The 18,694-nt window shown below is 44.3% G+C and overlaps 1 protein-coding gene and 1 long non-coding RNA gene across 2 annotated transcripts; one reads left to right on the forward strand and one right to left on the reverse strand.

Annotated features, from left to right (window-relative positions):
* Window positions 1–1,093: 1,093 nt before the first annotated feature.
* Window positions 1,094–8,553, reverse strand: LOC104256278 (C-type lectin domain family 2 member L-like). The gene is made up of 4 exons (XM_009810636.2): window positions 8,385–8,553; window positions 5,425–5,606; window positions 3,265–3,368; window positions 1,094–2,347 (listed from the first exon to the last, which is right to left on the reverse strand). Exons 1-4 carry the CDS (start codon window positions 8,551–8,553, stop codon window positions 2,242–2,244), a joined length of 561 nt encoding a protein of 186 aa, XP_009808938.1. The 3' UTR covers window positions 1,094–2,241.
* Window positions 8,554–11,548: 2,995 nt separating this feature from the next.
* Window positions 11,549–17,325, forward strand: LOC132316934 (uncharacterized). The gene is made up of 4 exons (XR_009483966.1): window positions 11,549–11,709; window positions 12,517–12,680; window positions 14,278–14,381; window positions 15,568–17,325. It is a non-coding gene; the product is annotated as an uncharacterized LOC132316934 (long non-coding RNA).
* Window positions 17,326–18,694: the final 1,369 nt, after the last annotated feature.

Raw genomic sequence — 18,694 nt, forward strand, 5'->3', positions numbered from 1 at the left:
CCCTTTACACTTGCTGGTCCTGAGGTTCTGGTGAGGCAGACTACAGAAAGCTCAGAAACAGAAATTTAGAGTATAGATAGGGTACAAATTATAAGCTAGGATATAGAATATACAGGGTTCAGAATTTATGAATGAAATACAATTTAAGAACCTTGGATGCTTAAGTAGTCATCTCTCTGTGTTTCCTTCCCCAGTCCAAGTATTAATATTTTTCTGGAAGTGCCTTTACTTTCTTTTGACACTGAGAATTTGTAATTCACATGGTGAAAACACGCTTGTTCTGGGGACAGAGGCATTTCTTTCCTGTTTCAGCAGCACATCAACTTTGATTCTGATTGAAAGAAACTCACTTCAGTGAGCACCTGTAACCTGCAAAATTGGTGTCCTTGGGAAATGCCAGTGATTTTGCAGACGGATTGTGCTCTCTGTTCATCTGTCTGTAACTGGTGGAGGTGGAATTTCTTTCAATCACTCTGAATTCATATACTCCCACTGCAGTACTACTCTTTCTAATGACCACTGGACCTAGTACTTAAAGATGCTGCACAACGCACGCATGTTGGAGAGATTCTCCTTTCCCCGAACAGAAGAGGATCTGTAATTTCGGAGAGGCAAAAAAATTAAGATCTTGATGTCCAACAACCTCTGAATAGAAATTATTTGGAAACTAAAGACTTAATTTGAATGACTGCTGGCTTTGAGGTTGATCTCTCTCTGAAGTGTCTTCTATTTTTTAGGTTTACCATGCATGGCCGGAAAATAGCTGAAACCAGAATATTTGCAAGAAGGAAGGGATCTGTTTAATGAGTTCTTACACAACTTACATATGAACCTATGAGAAAAATGACAGTTCTGGTGAACTTCAAGGGACCACGCATGACCAGACATTTAGGCCTTCCCGTCTCTGTTTAGAAATGTTTGAATCAGTTATTGCAATGCTTGTTTATTTAACACAGGCTCGTGTGAGTGTGTCACTGTTGCTGGATCAGTCACGCTTGGATAATTCCCTGAAAACTGCCAACATCGGGAAGGCCTTTGGTAACAGAAAATAGCTTAGTTCACCTAGACAAACACAAAACAAAATCTGTAGTTGTACTCAAGAGCAATTTATTCAAGACAGTTCTAGTTACCTTTTTGCCTCAGACTCCCAGAAGGAACGCCCAAATTACAGCAGCTAAGAGCCCCAAACTGTCTTACTCCTCCTCTCTCAAACAGCCCCTTCCCAGGAACTCAGTAAGGGAGCTTTCCACATTGCAAGTCCTTGAGACTCATTACACTCCTCTTAGTATTCTCTTTGTATCACAATAAATTATTCAGATAGCTCATAAAGTGTAGGCCTGCACAGCTTTTGAAATGCACCGCCTGAGTTTTGACTTCATTTACACCAGTGTGAAGCAGGGATAACCTTAGTGCAGCTGGCAGTGAAAGCACTTGGGTGTCAAGTTGGCATCAGTGAGACCTGATTCAGGACTAGTGTCCTTAAACACAGCATCTCAAAAGCAATTCAGTGACAAAACCTGTCACCTTTAGCACCACATAGATTTTGATCATTTTAATGGAATTTCTTACCAGGCTGCTATATCAGTTACTGTTGGACTTGATGATCTCAAGGGTCTTTTCCAGCCTAAATGATTCTATGTCTCTATGACTCTATCATCATTAACAGGTAAGATGCAAGTGGTAGAGAAATGCACAACCCGCTGCTGATGTCCTTTCAGTAACCAGCCAACTGAAGGCTCCAACAGAAACCCCAGCAGATCTTGCTGAGGCAACTTACTGTCCCCAGCTATCTGCTGGAGATTTCTGCAGCACAGCACAAATGTGAGAAGCTAATGTGGATCCCTCATGCCCATCCCAGAAATGGAGCAGCGGAGGGGTTGTGCTGATGATGCATGGGAGGCTTCAGCAGAGGAGCACCAGCAAACAGTTGCAGCTCCCGGAGAGATCCTTATTTATCAGAAGACTAGCAGGAATCCCACTGAACCTTCAGCTTCATCAGCCCGCACTGGTAGACTCCACTGTAGGTGATCTGTAAACAGGCCTAAGCACATTCCTTTTCTGTCCTAGGACAGAAGATCGAGAAGCGCATTTTGGAAGCCAAGACGAATCCTCTTCTCTCCAGTTTAGGCTTCCAGATGCTCTGAGACAGCGTGGCTGCAGCAGGTCCACCATCTCTTCAAAGTGACTGTACAATGGATAAATCTTAACTATCAATATCAAATGAAGATCTAAGTCATCCCTTTAGGGAAGTTTGATACAGATCCAGCGCCTGGGCATAGAGCATGCTGATGTAGAAATAGTAAAGGCATCCAAGTAGGCACACTCAGAGTGATTCTGTATCTGGAACCTGAAGAAATACAGGAAGAAAACAGTGATTACTAAATAATTTCTACTACTGCGACAAATGTTTTAGCCTGCTGTAAAACGAAACTTCTGCTGAAGTAGCTTCCAGTTGACTTTGGTCCCTTGTGATATGGTAGTTTCAGCTGCTAAAAGCATGGTAAGCGATAAATCAAGTTCGAAAAGCCTGTTTAGCTTTTGCAGGGTTGCATGAATCTCCGCTTCTATGAAGGGTCCATACCAGGTATCGTACAATAACAGGAGGAAAGACAAAAGACAGCTTATGACATACCCTGCCTAGAATTACTGAGGTCATAAATGCTCTGGGGAGCAAGACAAGGGGAAATGCTGTTTGATGGGCCTGATGCAGAGCTGTTGTAGCCCACACATTTTCTAATATAAATAGGGGGAAAATCTAAGTTGTCTGCAGGTTGTGACAAACTCACTAAAGCAGATATGATTTTTCTTATGAAGCTGATTAATCCATCTGAAGACGATTATTCCCTCCTACCTGTCACTTCATTCTCTTTCATCCCTAAAAAATGTACGTGTGTTTGCTAGATATTGCATATTTCAGGAAAACAAGCACAAAGGATCACATTGAAAACCAAGAATTCTGAAGATCTGAAAAGAGACTGAAATGTATATACTGTGTACTGAAAAATATGTATGAATTAAGGTAAATGGGGATGATCGATAACATTATCATGATGTGCTGAGCTATTAAAAAACCCTTCTTGAGTCAGGAACTTCTCTACATTGATGCTATTAGAGTTAGATCAGTAATAATTGCAAAGAGTTAATTTTCAAAGTCATAGTTGTAAATCATGGGAAAAAACCCAATGCTCATAGAAATAACATTGTGCTGTAAACCCTAATTCTACATTTGCTTAAGTACGTGTTAGACAATCACAAAGAACTTACAAGTCCCCCTCCAAGGCAACACCATTCTCCCAGTAGAAGCTTTCACCTTTCTTGCGCAATCCAATCCAGGTGTCATCTATTTTCAAATTCTTAGCTAAAGAATGCTAAAAAAAAAAAAAAGGCATTTTTGTCAACATGAGCTCTCATAAGGAGAAGCAAACCCCTCCTGTGACTTTTGAGGAGAGTAGTTCATCACTCTGTCATCTAGAACACTTTCATAAGCATTTCATTGAGAGTTAAGAGCCTAATTGTGCCTTTGAATTGACCTTTACAGCTATCATAAACTAAATTCTATACCCTTGAAAATTATTACTGTTCACTACACAGAAAAATACCTAAACACCACGTATTGGTTGTGTCTGTCTATATATGCTTAACAATCTCTACATATGCAACTTGGTCTTAATTGGCTGGTACGTACAGGTGTTTCCTGCGTTTCAGATGGGCATATGGGAACTCCTCCCCTTCCCAATTATTATTTAAATAATTTAAAGTTTTTTATCTGTGGATGTACAGATAAAAAGAGTCAAAGACAGTTCATTGCTCCAGAAGTTTGCAACAACCTGTATCAAACACAGCAAAGAATGATGGAAAATAACAGAAACAGCACTTGCAATGAGTTAATATTACAGAACTCCCTGCAACAAGCTATCATTAGACTCACTGAACTTAAAAAAGATATAAATATTAGCTGTCAGCAGGGACTCTAATGGACATGGAAAGAGTGAACCCTTATACTCCTCCACTCTCCCCTAGCAACTTCAGTTCAATACAGTTCAGAAGAAACTGTCTCCGTATGGTCCCAATGCCATTCCTACAGTTTTTGGTGTACCTTCTTCTGGTGTGGCTCACGCTATCCAGGGCTGGAGACCAGACAGAGCATACCATCGAGCACTAATCCGACCCGGTAAGCCAACGTCTGCATTCCTGTGCTTTTCTTTCATAAGTTGGGTTTGCAGTTTGTAGGTATAAGGTTTTTAAGCAGCGGTTTAAATAACACCAATCTCTGCTTAGCCAATTATCAGCTGAATATCACAGGCACTGAATCAGAAGCGAAGCTTTTAGATGCATAATGAAAAGAGGCATTTACAAATTTGGTAAGAGGTGATCACTCACAGGACAGCAATGCAGAAGGTGCTTGTGGAGAGGGGACAAGCTGGCAAATATGGTTGGAATTATTAACCAAGGAAGGGGCCTGATGATGGGATAAAATGAGAGACCACATTCAGCAAGGGACTCACACATGAAGTAAGAACTAGGCCCTGCATCTTTCTCATTGTTGAAATTCTGGTCGCTGTAAAAATATTTATCAGTTCAAGTCAAATTCAGATGTGACTTAATCTATGTAATTTCTCTGAGGTTTCCTCCATTTCAGTATCTGCTACACCACCAATATGTACCAGCCAACTGGAAAAGTAGCCTTTTGACCTCTATTCAACAATCACAGTATCGATAAAGCTCAAATGTCAATCTATCTAAAACCTAACTTTTTGATGAAACTATTTTCTCATTGACAATACTCAAAAGACAGCAGATCTGTGAAAGTATATTACATGCAGTAGTAAGATGTCACTAGCATTCACTGACTGAATGCAACTGGACCATAATACAGGCAAATCAAAGTATTTTAACAAACTTATTAGCATGAGAAAATGTCCAAACCAGCTTCAGCGGGGGTATATTCCCACCAGCGGTATAAACATGTGTCTCCAAGAGTCATTAAAGCAGATCTAAAAACAGATGCAAGATGATAAAGATGGATAATTTTCACTATGCTGAGAAATGGTTTAAAATGTTTGCTTTCTTATAGAAACCAAAGTAGCCATTTATTTGTCTGTGCTCTGAGCTGGACAGATTCATACCTGCTTTGAAGATGAAGGTCCATAGGACAGAAAAGTAAAACTGATTCATAACAAAGAGCTTTTCAAAGTTGTTCAAGTCAAATCCAGGCACCAAAGCAGTGTGGGGCAGCTGGTACTGCTGCCTGCTACTTACAGTGACAAAGCAGGTGCTTTTCCACTACCTGAATTCACACAGCTTACTTATTTTACAAAGATTTAAAGGACAAGTATTGCATGCAAAAATAGTGAAAGCTTTGTCAAGGAAAGGAAGAGATACAGAAGTTGCATTCTGTTTTGTTGTTGGGTTTTTTCCCATTACCATTTCTTCCTGGTTTTCAAAAAAGGCTAGCGAGGACTTATTCTTAGCGCAGAAGGTCTGACTAGATGTCCAGGTTTTTTCCTCCTCTGAGATGAAATAACATTTCTTTTTGTAACCTATCCACTCACTGGGGCACTGTTCAGAAGGAAATTTTCCGTGGTGAGATGGCTGAAGTTTTGCAACTACAAAGGAAAAGAGAGACACAAATTTCTACCTGGTAAAATCTTAGCATTCATCAGCATAACTCAATCTAAAATGCAGGTTTTTTGAAAGCCAATGCCACACTAGATGCCAGAAGAGAAGCCAAAGGAAGGGCAAGGGTCCTGACCTTCCCTGCCTTTCAGGCACTGTCTTCAGCTGAGAGATGGGAAAGTTGGGGGCTGCAGCCTAATTATTACAACCAGTAGAAAATAAGTGGGGTTTGGAAAACACTCCTGAATTTTGAAGAATTAGAGGCATTGACAACTGACGATTTATACTCGACACATTTTAAATCCAGTAATAGGGTAATAAACCTCATACTGTTAATTTACGGATCAAATTCATTTTAAGTAATGAAGTCACTCAAATATCTACAACTGGTGAGCTATTTCACAAAGACAAGTTGCTTTGACTTTGTATCAGGCCTTTAAGTGTTTGATAAATCTGTGTGAAGGTAAGGAAATTAGGTCTTGACATGATGCTAATAAAATTTGTCTGTTAATAAAGAGGTAAAAATTATTATTTGGAGATAACGGTTTGGAGAATGGTTTGTTGGAGTTGTTTCCCAGCATGTTTTGATGCCCTCTGTTCATCTTCTTTCTGTCACAGTAGCTCTGTGAAGGTGAGAGGACTCACTGGCACGTTTTGTTTCAGTGCTGAGTTTAATTTCTTGCAACAAAGACAATTAATTTGTATTTACTTTGCTTTCTATTTTCCAAACAAAAATAATCTGCCCTGATTGTTACTGAATGGTGACAGTGACCTTCGCTGTGCAGCACGGTGTCTTTTGTAACAACCCAGGTTCACCCGGTGTATACAGTGTATTTCCTGGGTCGTCCTGCTGGGATCAAATCCAGACCTTCTGCACCCAAAATGCATTTTCCTGCTGCTTAAGCTTGGAGATGGCTAATATTGAAATGAAAGTAACTGGCCCTTACGTGAGGAGACGGGTTTGCAGGAAGTGAACTGCACTCCTAGCCTCTGCAGCCTGCTGTTGCCACGCTCACTCTCTTTTCCTTTCTGATCAGCTACTCGCTTTGCTATACACAACCGGAGACCCCTTTGTAAGTCACCTGTGAGCACTGCCCTCACCCCCTCCAAGAAAATGTGACTGATTCCATTTAAATAAAAGCCTAACAAAGCAAAGGAAAATCAACAGGGACAGATGTCACTGTCGTCCTCCATTCATTTCCACGTACGTGCAGACGACTTCTCTGCTATACCTCATGCTGTTGCAGGGGGCAGAATCAAGATACATTTAATGCAGAGATTCAAGAGCTCCCTGTACAGACGGGGCTGCGGAGGCTCCAACAAAAAGGCAGAACGATCCCCATGGACAATGTGTGAAAAAGATAAGCTAGCTGTATTACGTAGTTGTCTTCCACGTATGACAATAAAGGAGCCCTCAAGACCAGATATACCAGCAGCCCACACAATAAGCCTGGAGTCTATGCCTGGAGATGCGATGCTGACTAACTAGTAGAATCAGGTAAGTTACTGGTGATAAGCACAGACAAGACATGCATATACCACATGCACGGCCAGGCAAGAAACTACACTCTTAAGAGTAGTAAGGATGCAGCAAAAAGGAAAAAAAAAAAGTTTACAGCTGAATCATCTGGATTTTATCTGTAGGGAGATTTCTCTCTCCTTTTAAATTCTGCCTGGAGGTTATTCAACCTTATACTGACATCAAAACAACTGAAATAGTGATGGAAGTCCCAGGTTCTGTGACTCTGCAGGCACTGCAGAGTACTAACGTTGGTGTGCTTGACTGCTGTGATCCCAGAGCCCAGTAGTCAAGAGGAAACATATCTCAACTGGAAAGTGTTCCAGAAGCTTACCAAATGCAATGATGATGATGACCAACAGTGCAAATCCAAAAGATATGCATAGCAAACGGACTGTGAAAAAGAAGATCATTAATGATTTTGTGTATACAAGCACTTAGGCTCAGACTGTATTTCAGTATTAAGTGAGACGGCAGCAGAACAGCCTTTCATTTAAGCTCCAAGTATGTAAAGACAAAGCACTACTGAAGTCAAACAAGGCACCCTGAATTGACATTTCTGTAACTGGACAGTTCGATAAAATGGCCAACTATCACCTAACTTGCATTTTTTTTCATCCATATACATCCTAAAGTTTTCCACAGATGTGCAGATACCCGTATAGCAAATTTAAGCCTTCCAGTCCCAAGTTTATCATCTCCTCTATGCTTTGCAGGCCTCTTAGCAATAACCTCTGCAGGCTGAGAACTCGTAGGCCATCACTAACTCCAATCAAGCTATATCCATGTTTGGAAAACAGGAGAATGTTCTCACGCAATTCAAACATTAAAGGTTGAGGTTCAGACTACGGCTGCAGTCTTGAATCAAATGTATTTTCTCTTTGTCACAAGCTGTCCTTCACACACAAATTTCAATGCCAATGTGCAAGCTCATCTGTTGCAAAGGCACAAACTATTTTCTCTAATGAGGTTTGGCTTCACTTCCTCCATCTTATCCAAGAGTATTTCGTACAGGTAAACTACCACATGGAAAAATGCCCGTTTTCACACAAAAGGATCAAACATAAACAGTTCACAGTTGGATCAAACATAACAGTTATCTTAATTTTTGTGACTACAGCTTTGCCTAGAAGTAAACTCCTGGGTTTTGTCTTGTCCAAGCCAGGGGACCTGGAACTAGATTTGGAGCTAGACTTCAGACTTCCTGCAGGAAGGCATCTTACCTAGCACCAAAGGAAAAAAATCTTACCTTTTGACTGCAAGAACCACTCTTTACAGTACCTCCTGGACCTCCGCACCCATGAACTAGCTGCCACTTCTTGGCTGGCATCTTGTACGACATTAGTGGAGTCTACGTTCCCAACAAGTGCTTGTGCCATCTGGGTGGCCTCAGCCTCCTGTTCCTCTTCAGACTCCATCTACAGCTGGGAAACAAAGAAAGAAGCTATGTTTAATGAACGCTTCCCCTACTGTCTATAAACGAGTGGGAATTAGTTATTGCCTGGACCTGAGGGGATGAGGTAGGTGGAGAAAGGCGAAGGTGGGCTTCAGATACATTGCACATATCCTCCTTCCCAGGAAATGGGACTGTAATGAAGGGAAAGGGAAGGACAGAGCAGATGGGAACAACGTGATAGGGAAGGGATGGGGCACATCAAGGCAGGAGGGAAAGGCCACCAAAACCAGAGCTTCACCACTACGTAGCTTAAAGCAGTTTTGTCCGCATGCGAAAAGTTTGGGCAATTTCCCGAGTGAGGCTGACCCTGGTCTGCAGAGGGATGTTCACCCTTTTGTGCTCAGTCCAATGAGTGATGTTTTCCTCGCAGCTTTTCTTAAATCCCACTTCCGATGACATAAATTTAACAGAAAAAGTCATCCAGGGAAGGATATGCAGCTATAAGCATTATCGCGTCAGTGCAGAAATGTCAGTTCATCTTCATGAGTTGGGTCATAATAGGGAAAAAAAACCCCACTCCTCTTTAGAAAAGGCTTCAACGTCTTTACTTTCATTACTGTTTTTATTATTTATGTTAATTGGCACATGCCTAAGAAGCCTCCTCACCTCCACAAATTCATAACAGTAATTAGGTGTCTAAATGTCTCTACGAATCAGACTCCACTCGCGCTTGGTCCATCCTACAAAAGCAGAGAGGAACTAAGGCTTGGAACGGCCTTCTCCAATGAGGCGCTCTTTCCCCAAAGACTCCGCCGATTGCCCCCAACGCATCCCCAAAACGCTCCGTCCCTTTTAGTGCCTGGATATTCATTGTTTGGTACAGGAATGGACGTTCGCTCGTGAGCTGGGCCTCTGGCCTCCAGCGAGGGCCCTACGCTTTGTTACCGTAGTGAGAAAGGTCTGGTTTTGACTCCAGACGCGGAGGAGTTTGACCCAAACCTCCTCGTCCGCGCTCGGGAAAAATCCTGTTCCTCAGCTGGGCTGTTGGGACAGGACAGCCCCCAAGGCTGGCAGCGGGGACAGGGCCGAGCTGCCGCTCTCTGTCACAGCAGCAGTTTCTTGAAGGCGGATGCTGGCGAAAGCATTTCAAAGAACGTTTGCAAGAGTGAGGAAAAACGCACAGCCTAACAGGCAACAATTTTTCATTGAGCCACGAGAAAGATTTCCATTTCCGAGAGCTCATTTAGCTGAAGAAATCTGCTCTCGCTTTTTGCCACGAACTTTTTCCTTCGGAGGAAACATCAGCCGGAGCCCTGTTTGTTCGAGGCCACAAGACACCTACAAGCGAACCACAGAGACCGGGCCCCCCCCCGCTTTCAACAAGCGCATTTTCCCCCCTCTTCAGTCCTACCTTCCCTTCGGCTTCGACTTCGCCGGGGGGCGCGGACCGGCCCCCGGCCGAGCCACCGCAGCAGCAGCAGCACCCTACCTTCTCCCGGCGCTGCGGGCGGGGGGGCTCCGGATGCCGGGGGCCGCCGCCCGCCCGCGGGGAAGCGTCGGTCCCCGCCGGCCGCCCCGCCGGAACGAAACCGGCCCCCGCTGCCGCCAGCCCGCCACGGGCCTTCCGCCTTCCTCCGCGCCCGCCTGGCCCTGCCCCAGCCCGCCGGCCGCCCCGCTCCCCGCGGGCACGAGCAGGCGCTGCCCGCGCCCCCAGCCGCCCCTTACCGGCGCCGTCCCGGGGCCGCCGTCCCGCGGCCGAGGCCCTGCTCCGCGCCGCGCTCTGCCCCGCCGCGGGCACCTCCCGGGGGCGAAGGCGAAGGGGTGCGGCGGGCTTCCGCCCCGCGGCGGCGATGGAGGAGGCAGGCGGCGGCAGGGTGGGCTTCTCCCCGTCCCTGCTGCGGGGTGAGCTGCGGCGGCTGCGGCGGCTCCGGCGGCGGTTCTCCTCCGACCCGCTGGTGGCCCGGCTGCCGCCCGCGGAGGGGTCCCTCTCGCCCCGCCGGTCGCTGCTGGGGACGGGGCCGATGCCGAAGGGCGAGCGGCTGCTCGGGACGGCGGCGGCTCAGCGGTTGCGCCCAGTGCGGGCGGGTGAGTCGGGCGGGACGGGGCGGGAGGGGACGGGGGCTGCGGCGAGGCCCCCGCCGCGGCCGGGAGCGGTGGGGTGGGGTGGGGTGGGCCCGGGAGCAGGCGGGCTGGCTGGGGCGGGAGGCCGCCGTCCCCCCACCGCGGGCATGAAGCGCTCGGGGGACTCTGTTCCGCGAGTGTTTCTGTGGGATTTGGGGACTGTGTTCTGAGAGTGTTTCTGTGGGATTTGGGGACTGTTCTGACAGTGTTTCTGTGGGATTTGGGGACTGTGTTCTGAGAGTGTTTCTGTGGGATTTGGGGACTGTTCTGAGAGGGTTTCTGTGGGATTTGGGGACTGTGTTCCACGAGTATTCCTGTGGGATTTCGGGACTGTGTTCCACGAGTGTTTCTGTGGGATTTGGGGACTGTGTTCCACGAGTGGTTCTGTGGGATTTGGGGACTGTGTTCTGAGAGTGTTTCTGTGGGATTTGGGGACTGTGTTCCACGAGTATTCCTGTGGGATTTGGGGACTGTGTTCCACGAGTGTTTCTGTGGGATTTGGGGACTGTGTTCAACGAGTATTCCTGTGGGATTTGGGGACTGTGTTCCACAAGTGTTTCTGTGGGATTTGGGGACTGTGTTCCACGAGTGTTTCTGTGGGATTTGGGGACTGTGTTCCACGAGTGTTTCTGTGGGATTTGGGGATTGTGTTCCACGAGTGGTTCTGTGGGATTTGGGGACTGTGTTCCACAAGTGCTTCTGTGGGATGTGGGGACTGTGTTCTGCGAGTATTTCTGTGGGATTTGGGGATTTAATGCCTTTGAAAATCTGCTCGAGTTTTACAAGTAGCGAAGCTCTGCAGCGCGCTGTCGTTTCAGGGGCAGGTGCAAATGTTGGGAAAATCTTACTGAAGTTAATTTACATTAACTAAACTTTATGTAATGCATGCGGTTTTTTGACCGGAGTCTTCAGTTCCATACGTGTGCTTTATTCCCTGATGTGCATTAATATTTCTTTCTCTCCTCAGATATTTGTTCACACTTCCGCTTCTGGAGAAGAATTGTGGGAATTGTCATCGCCATTGCTGTGATTTTACTCTTAACGTGGATTACCATAAGTGAGTGCATTTATTTTAAAAAAACTAGCTCTGGAAAGAGAAATTGAGTACTTTGGCCTTTCATTATGCCGTCTCTTCGTTGCTGCGGGGTAAGAGGTATTGCCACTGGTTTTCAGCTCTCCGCCCCCAAGTCATGGCTGCCGCTACAGAGATTACAATCCAGAAAAGGAAAGTGAAACTAAATTCTGTTAAGGCTTGTCCTTGTACAGTTGTTTCTGATAGCATTAAACTGACTTCATTTTCTTTAATTTTCTGCAGGGTTTCATTGTACTGCAGCATGGCAAATGCTGAGGAATGACAAAGCCATAAGCAGAGTTAGGGAGGCAGTGCTGGCTTCTTGACTTGGCTCTGGCCTGGAGAGTTATTTTTACAGCTAAGTACATTGAATCAGAACCTGTTTAGGGTCAGATTTTAGCTGCATCACAGTAAATAACTAGTGTCTATGTTTGCGCTCTTTGTCAAAGACGGCATTCTGCCCTGACGTTCTTGCCCGTGGTGTCTCTGGTGTAGCTGGAACTTTGCACTTGCACACGCCAGAACCTGTTCGCTGCCACATGCCCAGCGTGTGAGCATGTAATCAGGGATTACTGGACACACCGTAGCTGGTATAACTGGAAAAAACAAAGACTGAGCACAATTCTTCAGTTGTATTACGTTCGCCCATCTCCTGCTTAATTCCATGCAAGTCGCAGATAATTTTGAGCTGGAGGAAGCAGGTCCAGAATTTGTAAGTGTGTATACAATTGTGTTTTAAATACATAATGATGACTAAGTGACGTTCTCTTCATTTTTTCATTTGAACAAAAGATCCACCTAAATTACCACAGCTGGAGCCGTGCCCCGATGACTGGCTGTACTACAAGAAGAAGTGTTACTATCATTCAGGAGCTGTGGCAGATTGGAATTCCAGTCAGGAGTCCTGCTCTGACCACGGAGGTTCCCTTGCAGTGATTGACAGCCACCAAGAGCTGGTAAGGTGTCCGGTGCCTTGCATTCGGTGTGATGTTTGCTGCCCTGGCAGTTTCTGTAACTCCCATCACTTGTTCCCCGGTACAGCTTGAAGCCCAGCATACTGTGTGGCAGACCTGTTTGCTGCGAGTCGGTACAACCTACAGACTTTTTCAGTGCAATCTGTTCCCTAAAATCCGCTCTAGAAATTCAGTTATTGCCTTAGAGGGTATTTCAGAAATTTTGAAGGCAAACTATGTATAAATTAAAAGTAAAGTCTGAAAGAATGTAAAAATAGAGTTGTGACTCCTAATTATGAATAAAGAAGGTGTGGGTTTTTTTGAACTGGCAATTTATGTGTGCATTTTAAGTTCGACAGTTTATCTTGTCCTCTTCCCCTCACACCCTCTTGATGTTCATCCCCTCTCCAGGCTACCCAAAAGTCCAGTCAACAGCAATTCCCACGCTAAATATAACCTCTAAACTAATTTTGAGTTTACAGACCGCTGATGCACATGTATGTGTTTTATCTTCTTGATACTCTTTAAGGACACAATTCTTTTAAAGGGTGCTTTCTTAAGCGTAAGAAATGGTTTAGCGGCAAACTGAGGAACACAAAGGTGGTGTTTGTTCTGTGCAAAATAATAAATTTCTCTGTTTCCACAAAAGACGAAGACCGTCTGTGGTTATATGATGCTGGGACTCATCGTATTGAAAATACCCAGTTCGTGCCATAGGTTCTGCCTGTGGTTTTTGTTGTTTTCAAACCATTTTTCTTTTTACTATGTTCTTTAAATCTCCTGTAGTGTCCTACCAATTCAGGGTGTTCTGTATGACCCAGGAAAACAAAAGAAAATAGCACTATAGCAAATGTGTTTTCAGAGATGACTATAGGATCATAAGGAAAGAATTGAGACAGTCTTTATTTTATTCATACTGCAGGAGGTAAACTACATGTGTGCCATCGAATGTCCCGGAGTTTGAGTTTAGGTAGTCCCAACTGACTTTATGGTCAGGAATATAAGAAACAGAAAAACAGAACGAATTCACACACTTACAATAAGATTAGTGTCAAGAGTAAAAGTGTGAAAATTGGGAAGTTGGGGGATTTTAAATGTGTGACTTGAATTTCATAGAGGTGCAACGTAACTGACATCCAAGGAATTACGGTGATACAACACAGTCAAGGCAACCTGTGCCGAGCCAGGCACTGTGTCCCCGCTAAATACATGTCCTTGTACCAAAACGTCATTCTCCTGGTGAGACAGTGAAACCACTGTACTAGTGTGTAATGTGATATGGTATGTTAAATGACGTACGTGGATGTTTTTAATGACAGGCTGGGACAGGGTATAGGTGGATGGTCAGTAAACCTCTGCATGACTACCAACTAAATAGCTGGGACCTCACGGACTATTAGTAATGGATCTAGGTCTTCCGTTAGTATTTCATCTAATTAAATTCAGCAGTAAAACCTCAGTGACCTGTGGAGAAAAAAAAAAAGTCCACCATTGCCTATTCTGTGATGCAGTTCACATCTGTGAAGTTTTTATACAGAAAGCTATATAATCATAAAAAAATCTAATAGCCGTATGTCATTTCATTCTGTGTTTTGTCTAGAACTTCATAATGTATCGAATACGCATAGCAGACTACTGGATTGGGCTGCGCAGGAAAGGAAACAAATTCTTCTGGGTGAACGGAAAGTCATTTGACACAAATTTGTGAGTTTTCTTTCAAATACACAATGGGGGAGGAGAGTCAGTAGCTTTTTTGTCCAAGCAGAAAAGTTATTCTCTGGTACCTATTCCAGTGTAGGTAAACAGAATCACAGAATCACTAAGGTTGGAAAAGACCTGCAAGATCATCAAGTCCAACCACCAACCCAACACCACCATGCCCACTAAACCATGTCCCACAATTCCTCGTCCACATGTTCCTTGAACACCTCCAGTGATGGTGACCCCACCACCACGCTGGGCAGCCTGTTCCAGTGTCTCACCACTCTCCCAGTAAAGGCAGTTTTCCTAATATCCACTCTAAACCTCCCCTGGAGCAACTTGAGGCCATTGGTAAGAAACTGGTGTATCTTACCAAATGAGGGCTGTCATATGGCTGTAAAAATGATAATACTATGCTAATAAAACTAGTTATGTCCCTAGAGAACTGAGGAAGGGGCGTCATTGCCTGCTTTTTCATGTGGTTGTATAGCGGCTGTTAGGTTATGCCTGGAGTAACTTGTTTCTGTACAATCCCACTATATGAGATGGATAGTATTTGCCTTATTAGGAAGAATTACTGATATTAAACATTACAAATTGTTTGAATTAGCTTGCTCTGTTGGTCTTGCAGGGTTCAACACTCAGCCAGTATAGACCAACCGAGGTGCTCAGGACCACATTGGAAGGTCACTGGGCTGGGTGGTTGTGCCTCAGAAGGCATCGCTTTTGCCCACTTTGTATCCCAGAGACTGGCTTCCTCGGCAGCCACATCCTGTGTATTCCGCAGAGACTCAGCAAAATCAGTGGGAAAAGGTGGCAGGGACCCACCCTGTACTGGAGGAGTACTGCTGCCATGGGTCCCGCTGGGATCCTCTTTCTCCTGCTCTGGAGAATTGTGCCTTTTGTGCTCACAACACGTTGTAGACTGTGAAGTACAAGTACACGTGCTACAACTCTGGGGGGAAAGAAGCAGCTTGCATTAAGAGAAGGTGCACCAGAGCATCACCGTGCGTTTCACGTGCACATGAATTCTGATCCTCCCAATGAGAAGCGGGGCTCATTTTAAGTAATTTTCCAATTTTATTCTCCGCAGTCTTTAAGACGCAATTTTACGAAGAATACGAAATAGGTCTTCTAATTTTTAGACCAAAGTTCTGCTCTAATTTTTATTTTTCTCTTGGCTTTTTAGATTTCATGTCAATATAACAAATGACGGAGACTGTGTCCATATAGATTCAGCCTTCATCTCTACCAGAAGGTGCTCCTCACTCAGGAACTGGCTTTGCACCATTGGTCAGTTTAATCCCAAGACAAAATCTTAATAGGGAACAGCTGTGCAAATACAGAGACTTTCTCCACAAGAAGTTGGAATTCAGAACACTGAAAGTCCTTGCTGTAGGAGGTCCACAGGGGCAAGAGGTGCTGTGGGAAGGATCATATCCAAACCTCTCCAGGAGAAATAATAATGACTCCATGAGAAAGAGGTAATTGGTTAATAAGTGGCACCACCGAGGAAACGATGATACAACGGCTGTTGCAAAAAACAGAAGTTACTTCTTGCTAATACAGGTTCATTGTTGAAACTGCTGAAGGACATGGCAATGGATACTTTTCTTGAGAACTCTTCACAATCACAAAACATAATTTTTTAGGGCAGCTGAAAACATTGTTAGAGGGACATGAAGGTCTTCCTGAAAATGCAATTCATAGTGAACCCAATGATGTGTTTTTTCCTGTTTTCTGTGGCACTCAGTAATTCTTTGTCTGAGAACTTTCAGTTTGTCTTTTTGGTAAGTGGGTGAGATTTCATAAAGTGTTTTGACTTCCCTCCCCTTCTTTTTCCATGGAGTTTTCAAATGTTGTTGGTATGTAATGTCCAACGATATAAATGGGAGCTTTGTAAACCAGGAAGGCAGATAATGACTAGGTCTTCTAGCAAATGGCACTGTTGTTACGGGGCATATAGAGTGGGACAGATTACAAATATTCTTCTCTGTCCCTCTGGACTGATCTGGAAACATGACTGCTACTGCCCAAAACTTCCCTGAATATGTGGGTGCAATAGGAAGGCTCCCAGACTGAATCATGCACAACTGTCGTTTTGGGAGGGCTGACAAAGTCAACTGGATTTAGAAGGGGAGAGATACGTATATCTAGCATGGAAAGGGCTCTAGGGCAGCTTGAAGTGAGGTGCTGTGGAGTTTATCTGTTTGCCTGTGCGGGGGGAAAAAAAGCTTTTATTGTCTCCAGCACGGCTATTTTATCAAGTAACTTGTGTGGGCAAGGATAGTTTAACAGTCCGTGGGACAGATGCACTAGGGCAAAATAGCATAGCACCCTGGATTAATCTGTTTAAATTCTTGGTGTGATGCCCTGAAGATGGGCAGTGGGGGCATGGGAAGCTCACCTGGCAGATCTGTGGTTGGTTCCTGTCTGGTCACTCAGGTTCAGCAGATACCTGTACAATGCCTGCTTCCCAAGATACATGATTTACAAAGGGTGGTTACTGTCTTTAAAAATGTGTAACCAGAAGAAAGGCCTTTTAAGCTAGGAAAATATTCTAGTCCGGAAATAATACCGAGTTAAGCTCAGAGAAGCTCACAGGGAAGATGAAGAGTCTGGCATATTGATCTGCAAAGAAATGGGAAGAAGAAATTGCAAATTGCTGTAAATGCACTTGGTATTTATCCAGGAGAGGTACTCCTTTGGAGGGAAAGAAAGAGGTGAGACGAGAAACCGGAAGAGAGTATTCAATATCTCTTCATTCTCCATGGTAGTTCCCCAAGAAAGCACGAGAACAGAAGGGGCAGCACCTTGTAAGGAAGCGTGGACAGGGTTCAGGTTGCAGGGTAGGGACCTATTTCCCACCATGTGTCAAAAGTCCAGTTAAAAGAGTCAGCACGAAGTGCTCGACAGGGTGAGAAATCCATTTTGCTGTCTCTGTAAATTGCCGTGTAAATATGCCAATAAATACTTCCAGTCATTGCTCCCAGCGATGCTTCGGGTCTCTGTTTTTAGTTGAGCTTGTTCCTCTGCTTTAGGTTTGTGGTGGTCCAAGACCGATCCGTTGATTTCCCGGCTTGACCTCGGACCTGCCCTGATGATCTGGATGCTTGGCTGAGCCAGGCTACTGACTGCATCTTCCCTGCTCGCATTAAAAATCTCACGTGGCAGCTAAATTACAGCTAATTGCTAACAGCTAATTGAAATAGCTTTAAGAAAGCTAAAACCCGTGTGAACTTCCCCTTGTTTTAAGTTTTTTTTTTAAGGAAAACTTGCACCACTCACTTCTGCTTCCTTTCCCAAGTGAAGTTAGGCAAGGAACATAGCAACAGCATCATACAAGAAGGGATTTTGTAATGCAATCCAATGGGTGGATTGCTGAAGGCCATTTCCTTATAAGCTTTCAATCAGAGTAGCAACCCACAAAAACACAAGTTGAAAATAAGACTTGGTTAAATATAATTGCTGTGTACATTTCCTGGATTATTTAACCACTGTGGTTAAAATTGAAATAGGCTGGATGGGTAGTTTATATCTTGCTCTTCCAGGTTATATACTTCTTGTGTAGTGAGCTCTTCAGCAGGCAGTTCAGTTTTAGCTGCATGATCTGCACAGAATCCAACATACTTGTCTGTGATCAATTAATGCAATAGTAATGAGATTTGTTATAACAATTAAATTACATGCATTTTCAAAAGTAGTTTACCAGTTCACCAAATCATATTTTCCAGCTCCCAAAGTATGAAATTCCCCTGTGATTCCCCTGTGCTTCCCTACCACACGTGGACATGCTGTGAACATTGTCAGTTCCCAACGGATTCATGCTATCCCTCGCTCTGTAACTGATGGAAAAGTGAAGATTCTCATTCAAAAGAATTGACTTGTACAAGCAAATAAAGCCACCTGGTGAGGAATAGTCAGTTGTTGGAAGTTTTGCACAATGCTGAACTCCAGGGGAAGACAAGAAGTTTGTGGGAGCTTCATTTCCTGCCCTGCAAATCTGTGGCCTCTTCCAACAGCAAAGTCTAAAATAAAGTCAGTCCCCGTTTCAGCAGGACTGGGTTGCAAGTTTCCCAAGTTTGAAGGTTTCATCGAAAACCCTTGAACTGTTCTGGATGGAGCTGTGGCTGCCCTACTCCCTTCTCATGCCAAAGAGAGCAAAAAATACACTTTTCAAAAATAATGCAGAGATTAAATTTTAAAGCAAATATGGTCTGGGTGCTTCTTCCCCCCATTTGTGCATCCCTGATCCAGATCAAAAGTGTGTCTCAATCTTGTTTAAAATGCTGTTCTGTCTTAAAATTTAGATACAG

Source organism: Gavia stellata, chromosome 4, assembly GCF_030936135.1.
Source record: "Gavia stellata isolate bGavSte3 chromosome 4, bGavSte3.hap2, whole genome shotgun sequence".
NCBI lineage: Eukaryota > Metazoa > Chordata > Aves > Gaviiformes > Gaviidae > Gavia > Gavia stellata.